At 50.0% G+C, this 15,144-nt stretch overlaps 1 protein-coding gene across 5 annotated transcripts in view; it reads right to left on the bottom strand.

The window, feature by feature from the left end:
• Positions 1–15,144, bottom strand: part of NOS1AP (nitric oxide synthase 1 adaptor protein) — a 289,665-nt gene that overhangs the window by 1,336 nt on the left and 273,185 nt on the right. For all 5 annotated transcript variants that reach the window (XM_079913809.1, XM_079913810.1, XM_079913813.1 and 2 more), the window contains 3 exons: positions 9,985–10,151; positions 7,825–8,004; positions 570–735 (listed from right to left, as the gene is read on the bottom strand). In XM_079913809.1, the coding sequence (XP_079769935.1) occupies positions 570–735; positions 7,825–8,004; positions 9,985–10,151 (513 nt within the window). The remainder of the gene's footprint in view (positions 1–569; positions 736–7,824; positions 8,005–9,984; positions 10,152–15,144) is intronic.

Raw genomic sequence — 15,144 nt, 5'->3', positions numbered from 1 at the left:
GTAGAGGCAGGCTGGGAGCCAGGCAACCTCTGCCACTCATCAGCAGAGCTAGCTGGCCACAGTTTACTCCTCTGCCTTATCCATTAAATAGACGGACTGCTGCCAGCCTTTTCTACGCTGCCAAGTTGTCAAATAGTGCGGGGAGAGTAAACTACTAAACAGTTCGATGTCTCCTGCAGAGCTCACAGAGACCACGATTCACCATAGGTGCTCAGCGTGTTTCAATGGGAAAAGCCCTCTGAGAAAGAAACGGGCAGCCCTAGCTTACGTGTAAAGAGCCTGGGCCCCCATCGAGGAGAGGCTGGGTGAACATGTGGTCGTGACTCCCGGGGCCTTTCAAGGTCAAGTCTGGGCACTGGGCTAGAAGGCAGCCAAGCCCCTCTCTGGCCCTGCCCTTTTGTAACTCCGTGAAATGTACGAATGGGACAAACAGAGCTGCCTTTGTTTTCTGCTGGGATACCAGGTCAGGTCAGGGGTCCAATAAAGCACCACCAAAAAGCTTTAGGGAAGAGAACATGTGGTTCCAGAGCTTCCCCACGGAGGTGAGGCTGGGCAGGGCCCCGGCTTACTGGCGTTCTGTCCCGACAGCTTCAGCTCCAGCTCCTGCACCTGCTTCACCAGCAGAGAGATGTGCTGAAGCATGTCCTTGTTCTGCAGCAGGAGCTGGTGCACGCGAGCCTGGGCCTCCAGCCGCGCCGCAGCCTCAGCAGCCAGCTGGTCCTTCAGCAAGTGAACCTGCAGGGGAGGAGGAGGCAGAGGAGACAGCGAGAAGACAGGACAGAGAGAAGGGAGGCACGTGAATGCAAACGCGAGTCACTGGTGGACGGCCAGGACCAGAGACACCTTCCAGCTTCAATTCAAGACAAAGAAGCCCTGCCCCGGGCAAAATGGGCACCCGGGCTTGCAATTCAGAGGAGAAGCCGAAAGAAGCTGCTCGCTGGCTCTCTCTCTGTCCTGAGTGAGGGCCACGATGTGTCACTCGTGTACGACTCAGAGCCCCACACCACGAGCAAAAGGTAGGAAAGAGTTGGGCCCCAGACCCTGCCCCCTGCTCCATCCCTGTCGGAACTCCTTTGACAGCTAACGTATTACTGCTGTGTTGAGGCAGGTACGTTTTTCTTATCTTGTCTTTTAAAAAACGAAACCAAAAACTGATATACTGACCCACTAGCTGAGAACAGTGTCACAGTAAACCCTCTGCAATCTTCCCTTTTCCCTTCCTCGCATCCAAATACCGTGAGAAATAGGAAGCCCTACACATGCCCTTTCTAAGTCAGTGAAATGGCTGTCATGGTCTGTGTTTCCACATCTGTGGGTGGGTGTCAGCTTCCTTCCCTGACCTTCCGTTCCCTTTTTATTTCTCAGGGCACCCGGGAGCATGCTTCATACCTGGCAAATGTCAAACGTTTGCTGACTGACTCATAACAGGGCCTCATCCAGCAACCCCGGCAGGGCTGAGGTAAACAGCTTTACAGAGACGCCCTCTATGAGAAGAGGGGGACCCTCATCACCTCTCGCCTTCTCACGGTAGAGCACCTGGCAATGGCATACCCCGAATGCTCAGGGCCCAGTAGGGTCTGCTCTTCGTGTGCAATCTGGGTGTGGGGATACAATTCAGTGGGAGGAGAGGTGGGGTGATTCTGTCAGGACCCTGGTTTGAAGAAACTGAGTCACGAGACGATGACAATATTTACACATACGTGATTTTTCTGCTAAGAAGTGGATAAAGGGGTCTCTAGGAGGGTTTCTGAAGGTCCCTGAACAAGCACAGCTGATGAATTTGGTGGCCTGGACCAAGGCGTGTGGGAAAGAGCATTTTCTTGAACCGAAAACATGGTGTGGATAAAGACACAGAGTCAGGGTGAGCAGGGTGGGAGAGCTGCAACCAGGAGCGGAGGAGAGAGAAGGAAGGAACTGGAAAAGCCAATTCTCTGGCTCAGACAACAAATGCTCTGGATTTCTGAAGCGTAATCCGCTCCAAAGAGATTCACGTTCTATCAGGGAGTAAAAGACCATGTCCGCCCCACCGTCTGGCCAAGCCTGACTCAGGGTCCTGCCAGCCCTCCCAGCAGCCAGCACTCGGAGACCATACTCTTGCATGCAGCGGCTGCTTCTCCCGCTGCCCGGATTTAAGGACCTGATCCTGCAGTTGGCTCTGCCTCTAAGTGGGGCCACTAATGAGATTAGTTGCCACTTTCCATTAGTGGCTCCCAAGATGAGGCCGATCTTTCCCTCGGGGGTGGGGGGGAGGATGCCTAAGGAATCTAAAGTAAATCTGTTCTCCACCGGGTGCTGCTAAGGACAGAACTGATACTTTGGTCCAGAAATCAGCCTCATCTGTTGCCTCAGATAATCTAAAGAGAGATCTAGAGAAGGGTGAGAACGGAGAAGAGAGTGGCAATAATATTTCAATCTGGATATCAGATGGTGGATGGCTATTAAGCCTCTATCTTCCCTGGAAACTGAGGCATGGAGGTAGTTCACCCGAGAGTGCCCCAGATCCTGTTGCTTCTGAGAAACAGGACAGTTGCTGGGGGAAACCCACCCCCAGAAGGGCCCCCAGAGGAAAGGCCAACCTTAACCTTCTACCTGCAAGTAATGTAACTTATTCCAACTAAGAGTATCATTGAAAGGAATGTACCGAGCAGACAGAATTGCTAATTATCCATTTTCTATTTTCTTTGGAACAAAAACAGAAACATTAGGCATAAATGTGGAACAAAGCTTTCAATGCATGTAAACAGAAAACGTGGAGAATCCTGCCTACCACTAACTGGCATCTCTGGAGGGTTCCCTGCACACACATGCTACAGACTCAGGTGCCTGAACCCCACATCTGAACATCCCAACGGAAGCTGGAACACTTGAGTCTGTTGGTTACTCCCTATGCAACTGCAGGTAATTCACTTCTACTTGGACCTCCCTTTCTCCATCTTTCAACTGAGAGGGTTGGCTAGAGGCTCGGACAGTCTGTGATTTCACATCCAGGCGTATGGAGTGGCCAGTACCAGGGGCCATTCACTAAAGGCTCACTGAAGAACATCTCTAGATTTCCACTGGGAAGTCAGAGAATTAGGACTGGGAACAAAAGAGGAATTCCCTCCTGCAGAAGCCAGGGGAAAAACAAATTGGAAGTTTCTTTTGCAGGTAACCATTCTAGTGGTGGAGGTACCATCAGTACATAAAAGACGACCCTTGCATCAAAAGCTTTCATCCCAAATCCACTGGCACTCAGCACCATGAAAAATGCAGTGTTTGAGTCCTCCTCGTGCCAGATTAAATAAGAATTTTAGTCTTGCAAACGTAGTTATAACATTTCGGGCATTTTCAAACCCTGGGAATGAGAACGCACACGCTGCCGCCGCCGCCTAAACCCGGCGCTGACGAGCCCTTCCGCTCCTGCAGCCATCAAAAGTGGCAGCAGGCATACGGCTCCGACCTGTCGCTGCAGCAGTCTGCACATCACAGGAGAACCCAGACCAGGCCAAGCTGGGACAAAACAGCCAAGACTTCCTTTAAATGTGAGGCAATTTAATAGTCCCTGTGTTTTGCATATGTGGGCCTGGCCCCGAAGCACCAAAATGAGGCAGCATTATTTTCAGCCTTGGCTCGGGCAGTCAGCTACAGCTGTGTGCTCACTTTCTCCATGGCGCAACAGGACCAGGTAACACCGCCTCTTCCCTACCAGGCGGGACTTATTTGTACTCAGCACACTCTTAAAGCATCGGACACCTTTTGCAAAGGTAGGCCATATCAATTTCTGGAAAGGTAGGAGTTAGCTTGGCCTTGCCAGAGCTGTGTGGTCTTTGGCAAGGACTTATTCTGGTCACCATCTAAGTCCGCGGGAGGGCCACGCCTGGAGGGCGGTGTCCAGTTCTGCATTCCTGCCACAGCACTACAAGCGTAAGTTCGACCCTGTGCCCTCCAGCTGGGGTGCCACTTCCCAAAACTCAGATACCCACCCTCAACCCACCCAGCAACACCAGACCACTGCCCACTGGCTCTCCAGCCTACTTGCCTGGACTCCAGCTCCTCCGCGAGAAGTGCGGGCAGGCCCAGGCTGAAGTTAGGGAGCGGCAGGCACATGGAAATGGCAGTGAGGAGAACCAGAGCGATTTGCCCACACACACACCGGACACACAAGCGGAGGCAGGCAGCGCTGTCTCAGCATGCACAAGGCAGGGGACCTGGGCAGTGCACCCAGGGCGCTGGGGACTGGGGGAAGCCACGAGGCCAGATGCTAAAACTAGGGCCTCGGCGGGGTGTGGAGGGGTTTTAGCGCTGTTCCTCTAACTACGGCATACACAGTTGCGAAGCACAGGTAACCAACCACTTGTCTCAGAACAAGTGCAAGTGGCACAGGTAGAGGAGAAATCTTTACATAGCAACACTGAGCTGCGGTATAACATTTTCCCCACGAGCTAGGCCAGGAATTGGCAAACTGTGAAGGAGCCTGGCCTACTTAACTGTTGCCAGTCAGCCACAGTGCCTGGATCAATTCTGGAGCTGTGTGGGCCCAGCCCGTGGCCATGCGGGCGCCAGCTACATCCCAGCTTTGGTTCAAGGCTTGGCTATACTCTCGTTCGCACCCTTGAACTTCTGGTCCATCTAAAAGCAGGAAGCTAGTGCAGCCAGGCAAGCCTCATGCTGGGTTCGGGAAAGTGGTCCAAAGGGCTTGGGGTTCACTATTTACACACTGATATCTAATCTAGAAATGCTTAAGAGGCAGCTGAGCGACACCTTCGCCTGGGTACCTTTAAGGCCAGGACAGGCCCTTTCTAGGTCAGCTCTGAACCAATTTAGGGAGAGGCTGGGAGAGATCTTGAGGTCTCAGGCCAAATCAGAATGCTGTGAAGGAGATCTAAGCCTAGCCCCATTGATAACAGTAGAACCAGACTGGCCTGTGAGAATAAATGGGGGAGAGGGGCATAAATCATGCAACAAGGGACCCCAAGAGTGCACCTGTTTGCAAGAAACTATCTTTATCCTTAGCTCTTCTCGGGAGCCACACAGGAGGACTTGGATGCCCCCAGAGCAAAGGAAAATATGTTCCCACTGAAGGGCTGAGATCACAGTATTACCCATTGGAATTCTGAGGACTGCTGGTAGTTTAACGAAGAAAGAAACCTTGCAGTTTGACGGCAGTAGAGTCTGACAGAACAAGTAAAAGTTGACCTCTACTGGACACTGTGCAGAGAAACCACGTATGCCAGATTTGATATGTTTTAAATGCATGAAAGATGTCAAGAAGACCTATCTATTAGTCCACCTATGTATCTTATATCGTTTATACCCAAAGATATGCATACTAATAAAAAGCCCTTGGATCAAATGCTACAAAGAGAGTGGGAGAGGAACACGCAGAGAAGCCTGTCGCTGAAGGCTGGTTTAGGACTGAATTGGTCCGGAGGACAGGGGAGCTGAAAGCCAGTTGAGAGGTTACAATAATACGGCTGCTTCATTCCCGGGCAGCAAAGGAAGGGGCAAACTGAAGAGACTGCTTATGAGGAAGGTAGAGAAGGGCAGAGGAGTCTGCTCCAGAAGCTCTCTGAAGACCTCAAGGTGCTGTCTGACCTGAAGATTTTAGAAGTCTACGACCCTACCCCAAGTCATTTCATCCATGTGGGATACTGATGCACTCTGGTGGCCTTTCAATCATGTCACTGCCTGAACTGAGACTCAACCAGGACACCACCAACTATAATCAACAGACTCCAAGTGCAGGAGAGGCTGAGGGTGTCCAGCCTGTGGAAGTGGCTGGAACTGAGAGAGGCTCATCAAGTGAACTGCAACTGGAACCATGCTCTTCCCCTCTCCTAGCTTCACTGTCTTCAAGGACAGAGGCAATTAAAATAGGGCCAGGGCAGTGACGCCTGCTTGAGACAGATGCTTGATTCTGGGCCAGAGAACCGCTCTTAGGCTTTCATCCTGACTGTGGGAGACTTACAGGTCTTGTGGCTTCGCTGAGTACGTTAACTGCCTCAACACTCTTCTTGTGCAGACTGTACATGTGCAAATAGTTTCTCTTTAGTATTAAGCAGTGAGTTCACATTCAAATGCCTCTCCGGTAATATTCACCATGAATACGCATCAAGCCCATTCTTAGATAAATAATAATTACTTGGCAATGGATATGCTGAAGGAGAAAAGTATCATGGCTGGAGGATGGATTTATATTTAACGGGAAACTCTGGAAATGACATGAGTTGCTGAACGGCCCCGTGCTGCAGCACGCCGGCTTTCTGCTCCTGTCAGCCGTCACACCTGGGAGGAGGGGATTCTCGGGACAGCCACTCCGTTAGTAACTAGAGGAGATGAACTGTGTTATCTGACAAAAGGCGATGATTTTTCCCCCAAATATAAGAAGCCATTAATGACATTCCTCCTCTTTGTTGCTGTTTTGGGAACACCTGCGAATCCTCCTAGAATTAGCACACATCCTTTTGGGTTCATGGTCTGGATTTTTAAAAAGGTTCAAATCCCTTGGAAGCAGCGCCCTACTGATTTTACTCTCTTGAAACCTGGCTGCAAAAGGCACCCATGAGGCTGGGCCTCAGGCCCAGGTCAGGGTGAGACTGTTACAAAGAAGGTCTTCTCAAGACCCAAGTCATTGCATCGTTCTGGGTAGGCTGCTGGATGCTTCCTCAAGGGGTATGTGTTGGAAAGGACGGCTCCGCCTGGGTGGTTCACTCCACCCAAGGGTCATGAGACGAGTAAGGAGAAGAAACGATGAGGATCGATAAGAGCTCCCTAGAGAAGTCTTCGTGTTCTCATTCAAGAACGCAGAAGGCCAGCCTGGTTGACCAGACATAGAATGTCGATGCATAGAGCTGCCTTTCCCGATCTCTCACCAACTCTCCAAAGCCTGAAGACCCCACCTTCCTCCTCACTGTCTGCATCTACCCACCCAGGTCCTCACCCTGTCTGACTCCTACCACAGAATTCAGCCTGTAAACGGTACAAATGATTGTGTCTTCACTCTTCCCCGATGGCCCATAGAGAAGATGAAGCTCGGACTCACTAGTTCCAAGGAAGATGTGGACTCTACCATGCCCTGCACAGAAAGCAAGCGAGAGGCATCCCTGCTAAAAGCAGCAGGGAAATCAGCTCACCCCTCCTTTCTAAGGCAGCAGCAGCGCAACACGTCTTCAGGGCTCACACAGCACTTGGCTCCTGAAATCTAAGCCAAGTCTTCTCATTATGGCTCAAATGCTATGCCTACGTTCCTGTCAGTTAAATCCCAATATAATGAACTCCAGGCCAGTATGGTATCAAATTCTGCTTGGAGAAATCTTTAAAAAAAAAAAAAAAATCCTTCCTGGAATGCGTAGATGACTAACAGAGGCATGGAAATCCCTATGGACGAGGTTTCCAGGGTGGTGGCTTCTGCAAGGGTGTTTGGGACAAATTCACACTTTAAACTCTTTTAAGAGTGGTATCACAAAGTCACATCTGTCCTGACTCCAGAGGCGTCCCTTCCCACCCCAAACACCAGCAAATGAAGGTAGGAAAGGAAGGGTGAAATTATGTGCATCTTATTCCTTAGTAAGTTCAAATCATTATCCAACAACATCCAGCCAAGCCAGCCAAGCCCAACTCAGAGCGGGGGTACACGGGAAGCCAAAACACTTCTTCCCATTTCTACCGCGTCCCCCATCTCTCCCCTCCCTGCCGCCCCCACTGCTCAACAAGCAACGACCCAACAGCGGGAGCCATCCCTCACAGCTCGCTAGGTTGTAAACCTGCCCTGTGCCCCTCGCTAAGGAAGGCGCGTCAAGCCCATGAGAGTGGAGCCTGCGAAGTAGGGAGGAGGCTGAGGAGAACCTGGGCCACAGCCACTTGTGTCTGTTGCTGCTGCTGCTGGAGGAGCTGCTGGAGGAGCTGCATCTGGTGCTGGGTGGACAGCGGCGTGCCCGCGCCCAAGCCCGGGGGCTTCGAGGAAGAAGAGGGAAGAAGCATCCTGGGCGAGGCTGTCAGCATGGGCTCCTGGGGGCGGGCTGAGACCTGGTGGAGAAGAGGAGACACGGCGTGACCCTGGGCAGGCGCCACCTGTAGGAGCCTCACTCTACCTTTAGCGTGTAGGAGGGTGGGGTGAAATGGCCCACTTTTAACCAAGAGCTGGAAATGCTACGTCTTTTTTTTTTTTTTTTTTGGCTGCACTGGGTCTTCATTGCCGTGCGTGGGCTTTCTCTAGTTGCGGGACTACGCTTCATTGTGCGGGCTTCTCATTGCAGTGGCCTCCCTTCCAGAGCACGGGCTCTAGGCACGTGGGCTTCAGTAGTTGTGGCACGTGGGCTCAGTAGTTGTGGCACACAGACTCAGAAGTTGTGGCTCTCAGGCTCTAGAGTGCAGGCTTACTGTTGTGGCGCACGGGCTTAGCTGCTCCGCGGCATGTGGGATCCTCCCGGACGAGGGCTGGAACCTGCGTCCCCTGCATTGGCAGGCGGATTCCTAACCACTGTGCCACCCGGGAAGCCACAATGCTACGTCTTCAGTGGAAATGTGGATAGACTCCCACAGAGGAGATGATGATCTGATGGCCTGGGCTGGGACCACAGAGTCAGAAAACCCTATCTGGACACCTGAGTTACTGATGCCATGTGATGGGAGACCAGGCAGCTGAGATCATCCTATCACTTGCCCATAGCTTCCAACTATACCATGTTGTTGAGTCACTTGAGGTTCTGGACTTAGAGGGATCTGTCTCTATGAAAGATAGCTACCTACCACCCCACTACGGGGCGGCTTCTACCTTTACTTTGTTGTGTTCTTAGGGCTCCCTCTTCCAGGCTCTGCAGGGTTCTCCTGGGCTGGCCACAGGTGAGGGAGGCGCTCCAGCCCAGCACGGCCTCCTCTCACAGTGAGAGCCACCAGGGAAGCAAGTCGGGACACAGATAGTGGTCTGGAGAGATCCTCTCTCTGAAAGGGGAAAGCAGTTTCTATTCCCTTCCCTCCTGTCTCCCTCCTGGTAGTTGGACACTTTCATTAAGATGGTTTCTGTGAGCCAGAGAATTCAAGCACAGGGTTGAATTTGATTTCTGGCAGCTCTGCTGCTGGTCCTTTTTCAGATGTGCAAGAGGAAGCACCCAGTGACAGAGGGCTTTTGCCACTTGCAGAGTACAAACTGGGCACCAAAGAAGATATCAGGCAGACAATCTGGAACAGCATTGCCCTTCAAACGAGACAGGTTTCTCCTTCTGATGAACTAGCCCAACGACTTCCACTTGAGAAAAGGCATTGCATGGTGAGGAAAGAGGCACTCCTGATACAGGCAACTGGCAGGGAAGCTACAGGAAGGGGAATTTGTCAGTATTTTCCTCCTGTTGGCAGGGGTGTGGGGGGTGCGGGGGGGGGTTGTTTTGTCTTCGGGTTGGAGGTTCTTAGTTTCTTAACCTGGATCCTATCAGGAACTCCTTGAGGGCGGCCATCATCTCACCCATAAGATACGAGGTTGAAATTGACGCCTGAGGTGGTCTGGCAGTTTCTAACCTCCAAGAGGCCAATCTCCAGCCTCCCCAGGAGCATCAAAGGCACACAACCCCTAGCTGCAGGCAGAGGCAGCCCTAACTCACTCTGCTCCTTCAGCTGAGCCCCCGGGGATCATGTCACATTGTGCAAGGATTAGCCATGCACAGGTATTGTGCAGCGACAAGGTGCCATTCAAGGTGGGGCCTCCACTGGGAAGAAGGGGACCCAGTGCTGATGGGACCCTGGAGGGTGGCACGCATCGGGAATGAGCTCTGTGGCATCCTGACACGCAGCAGCGTCTAGCATCAACGCACGGGGACTGAATCTCTAGAAGTCAGGCCCCTCTGAAAGGAAGTAAAACGTGCTCTGGAACCACCACGGTGCTGGGGAGCGCCTCACCCTAAAGGTGACCCAGCAGGCGCTAAGAGGTGACCGACAGTGGCTGAGGCTGTGACACAAACTGCTCTGGGAGGTGGTGTGCGTGCAGACCACCTGGGTGGGCCACCTCCGGCTTACCTTGGAGTCTGTATGGGAGCCTCCTTCCGTCCCTACCGCGTCAAGGTCAGTCACACCTCGGCTGAACTCCAGGGCCTCATTCCCTGGAAGCGGGGCCTCGACGGCATCGATGTCCGTCTCCTCTGCAGTGGCCGTGGAGGCCCTCTCGGCTCCGGTGAGCTGGCGGCCTACAGGGACAACAGAGAGGGTAGGGAAGGGGTACAGTCACACTAAGGACAACGTCCTACTTGCCCAACACTTTAGTTTTCAGTTGTGTCACACCTAGGGACGCCACTGGCTTTGTAATGTTTTCACATATCTTTTCACTCAAGTCTGTTAAATTTCCAATCCAGTAAGATGTTCTCATTTTAATATCCTTTTAAAGTCCAGAAACAAAGACACCATTTCTTCAAGTCTGCACATGACTGCTTGGCCATGCTCCTAACGGGCTGTCAGATAAGGGGTAAATCACCTCACTCCCTGGGCCCCAGTTCCTTCAACTGTATAGTGGAGGCTGAGTTAAGTGCGTGGGAGGGTTGCAGGCCTGAAAAATAAGGACAAGGAGATCCGAGGCCCCATCCCACACAGTACGTCAGTCTCCCATCCTCAGAGCCTGCCTCTGACCGTCCCTCAGGAGCAAAAGCTAGGGAAGGGCCCTGGAGAAGGCGGCAGTGGCAGAGGAGAGACAGGTGGCTGGTTTTCATGCCTTGTCTTGTCTATTTCCCACCTGCCCCTTCCTACCGAAGACAGTGACCATGTCTTTGATCACACGCTCAGCACGTGTATGAAATTCCTACTGTTTCTTATTTTTCTTCATTCCCTGTTCCTCTCTCTTTCCTGGGCTCTATAAAAACACCTGGCAATTCTGAGGCATTTCCCAGGAAACATTTTTTTTTTCTCTACATTTGGGATTAGGTTCATCACTACTGTCTTCAAATAAAACTTCTTAAAAGGCTTCAGAGACCAAGCACCAATTGTAAAACTGCACAGGCTAATGTAAGTAGCAAGTATGAAGAGTTGATTCCCTAACCCTAAGGCCGACCCAGGGAGCCAGGCTTTGGTCATCTGAGGGCCCGCCTTGTAGAACAAATAGTCCTAACAAGTCTTCTCATGCAAACCCATACGAGTCATCGGGGGAAGCAAGGCGGTATTTAGAAAGCCAACGGTGTGCTTGGTTTTCCTCCTGGCTGCTCTGGGAGCTGGGAGACGGACTGCTAAGGGTTGCAGTGGCATGTAACAGAAAGGAGGGCCCTGGACCATGGCCTGGCAGGGCAGCTCTTCTGCTCCTTTGTAAAGCAGCCGGCAGGAACATAGGGAGTGGGCTACTTCCTACCATCTCCTGCACCCAGAAGTGACCTTCCTGATGATGAAGAGGTTGATCCTGTGAGAGGGAGGCCGATGGATAACTCGTGACTATTTCTTAGTAGGTGGATGGTGTTGGGAACTGAGCCTCTGAGTCTCCTTGCCCGCAGAGGAGTGAGCAGGGTGAACTGGGCCTGCGTTTGAGGAGAGATCTCCATCAGTCATCAGGAGGGACTGGCTCCTACAGCACCGGGCATCCATCTGTCAGTGCACTTAATTAGCTCATGATAGCAACTGTGCCCTTCTGGTCTTGAGACCAAGGGTGTATTTCATTCATGGCTCCCGAGGATCTGGCACAGAGAAGGTGTTCAGTAGACACTAACAAAGGCAACAGTGTCACGACAGGGTAGCAGAACAGGGAAGTGGGCTATAAGAGGAGGCTGCCCCTCACCCCTGGAGATCCTAATGACGAGAACTAAGCAGCCCTCCAGAGGGTCTGGAGATGCCCAGCCCAGGAGCCCAGAAGGGATTGGAAAATCTCTTAGGTTCTAGCTCTGCTTCTGGGGGAGTCATTAAAAAACAAACTTCTCAGCCATTTTCTTTGTACTAGTGGAGTTCCCAAACCAAGCCTGACGTACATGAAGTCACCAACTATGGGGCTGCTTTTTGAGAGACTTCCTGCCACTCAGTGGGCTCTTTGAGGATCACATTTGGAGTCTTATAGATTTAGTACAGCTAACGGGTAGAGAGTACAAGCATACCTATTTTACTGCACTTTACAGATATTTCATTTTTACAAATTGAAGGTTTGTGGCAAACCTGCATTGAGCAAGTCTACTGGCACCATTTTCCCAACAGCATTTGCTTACTGTGTGTCTGTGTCACATTTTGGTAATTCTCACAATATTTCAAACTTTCTCATTATCTGTTATTAGGTGCTATCCATTATTTGTTATGATGATCTCTGATCAGTGATCTTTGCTTATAATTATTTGGGGGCCCCATAAACTGTACTCATATAAGACAGTGAACTTAATGTGCTCTGACTGCTTCACTTGCTAGCCACTCCCACCCCCCCCCCCATCTCTCTTCCTTTTCTTGGGCCTCCCTATTCTCTAAGACACAACAATATGGAAATTAGGCCAATTAATAACCTTACACTGGCCTCAAGTGTTCAAGTGAAAGGAAGAGTCACATGTCTCTCGTCTTAAATCAAAAGCTAGATATGATTAAGCTTAGTGAGGAAGGCGTGTTGAAAGCCAAAATAGGTCAAAAGCAAGGCCTCTTGCAACAGTTAGCCAAGTTGTGAATGCCTAACCCAGAGCAAGGCCCTAACTCTCTTAAATTCTATGAAGGCTAAGAGAAGGTAGGAAGCTACAGAAGAAGAGTTTGAAGCTAGCAGAGGTTGGTTCATGAGGTTTAAGGAAAGAAGCCATAACCATAGGCAAAAGTGCAAGGTGAAGCTGCAAGTGCTGAGGTAGAAGCTGTGGCAAGTTACCCAGAAGATCTAGATAAGATCATTAATGAAGGTGTCTACACTAAACAACAGATTTTCCATGTAGAGGAAACAGCCTCATATTGGGAAGATGCTGTCATTCAGGACTTTCATAGCTAGAGAGGAGAAGTCAATGACTGGCTTCAAAGCTTCGAAGGACAGGCTGACGCTCTTTAGGAGCTAATACAGCCAGTGACTTCAACTTGAAGTTGAAGCCAATGTTTATTTACCACTCCGAAAATCCTAGGGCCCTTAAGAATTACGCTAAATCTACTCTGCCTGTGCCCTACACATGGAACAACAAAGCCTGGATGACAGCACATCTGTCGACAACATGGTTTACTGAATATTTTAAGACCACTGTTGAGACCTACTGCTCAGAGAAAAAGATTCTTTTCAAATTATTACTGCTCATTGGCAATGCACCTGGTCACCCAAGAGCTCTGATGGAGAGGTACAATGAGATTAATGTTGTTTTCACACCTGCTAGCACAGCATCCGTTCTGCAGCCCATGGATCAAGGAGTAATTTCAACTTTCAAGTCTTATTATTTAGGAAATACATTTCATAAGGCTACAGCTGCCATAAATAGCAATTCTCCTGATGGATCTGGGCAAAATAACTTGAAGATCTTCTGGAAAAGATGCACCATTCTAGACACCATTAAGAACATCCGTGATCCATGGGAAGAGGCCAAAATGTCAACATGAACAGGATTTTGGAAGAAGTTGATCCCAACCTTCACGGATGACTCTGAGGGGTTCAAGACTTCAGTGGAGGAAATAACTGCAGATGTGGTGCAAACAGCAAGAGAACTAGCATTAGAAGGGGAGCCTGAAGATGTGACTGAATTGCTGCAATGTCATGATAAAACTTGAACAGATGAGGAACTGCTTCGTATGGATAAGCAAAGAAAGTGGTTTCGTGAGATGGAATCTACTTCTGGCAACGATGTGTAAAGACTGTTGAAATGCCAATAAAGGATCTAGAATATTACATAAACTTAGTTGATAAAGCAGTGGCAGGGTTTGAGAGGATTGACTCCAATATTGAAAGAAGTTTTACTGTGGGTAAAATGCTATAAAACAGCATTGCCTGCTACAGAGAAATTGTTTGTGAAAGGTGCGTCAACCAATGTGGCCAACTTCACTGATGCCTTATTTTAAGAAACTGTCCCAGCCCGCCCCACCCCGCACCTTAGCACCCACCACCCTAATCAGTCAGCACCCATCAACACTGAGGCAAAACCCTCCACTAGCAAAAAGATTACGGTTTGCTCAGATGATAGTATTTGTTAGCAATGAAGTATTTTAAAAGTATGTACAGTTTTTTACATATAATACTATTGTACACTTAATAGACTACAGTATAGTGTAAAGATAACTTTTATGTGCGTTGGGAAACTAAAAACTTTGTGCTACTCGCTTTATTGCAATATTCATTTTATTGCTATGGTCTGAAACTGAACTCGCGATATCTCCTAGGTATGCCTGTATAGTAACAGATCTGTTAGAACCGGGGGGGTAAAGCTGGGGTAGAGAGAAAGAACAAGCTAGATGGAGGGATATTATTATTGTGTGTGTGCCTGTCAGTGTATCAGATAACACAACATCTCGAAAAGGGACCCACAGCAAACGGTCTTCTGCAGGTCCTATCAGACAAGGGACAAAATCTGGTATTTGCAATGTTCCTGATATCGACAAGCCCAAGGGACAAGAAATGATACGAAAATCTTCTGGTAAAACCAGGAAACTTACAGGACTGGGCACTATGGATTTCAAATTGTAATAGGGACAGGTAAGACTGAACTTGGGGTAGGGGGTGGTGCTTTTTAAACTGTTTATTTAAACTATACTGGATACACTGAATAGTCTCTAAACATATGCTGATTTCATTCATCTACTCAGTAAGTATTTGTTAAGAACCCTGTATACGAAAGAAGTCCACTGGGCATAAAGATGAATAAGCAGAATCTGTGCTTTCAATGCTTCCCCAGCCTGATGGAAGAAACAGACGTAAACCACAGATGCAGCATGAGGCTGTATCACCTATGAGGGAGCTATCCAGGGTGCAGGACAACAGAAGAGGAACATCTAAGTCAGGCGGGTGTTAGAGAAGCCTGTGCAGAGGGGAAACACCTCCTGAGGAAGGAGTACCAGCTAAGGCAGGTGAAGAAGCAGGCAGAGGGGAGGGGAGGCCATGGAAGGCTCTCTAGGCAGAGGGCAAGGCAGGGGCAAAGACACAGAGGTACAGAAGTCCACAGCATGGTTGGAGACACTGCAAATGACTCTGCAGGAGGGACCTGACCAGGAAGCGTCAGGATCTGATCTTGAAGGAAGGCAAGCAGGTGAAGTAATACCAAAAGATCTTCATGTTTTCAAATT

This window comes from Stenella coeruleoalba (genome assembly GCF_951394435.1).
Source record: "Stenella coeruleoalba genome assembly, chromosome: 1".
Taxonomy (NCBI): Eukaryota; Metazoa; Chordata; class Mammalia; order Artiodactyla; family Delphinidae; genus Stenella; species Stenella coeruleoalba.
The sequence above is the reverse complement of the archived record's forward strand: the minus strand, read 5'-3'. Positions and strand labels throughout refer to the sequence as shown.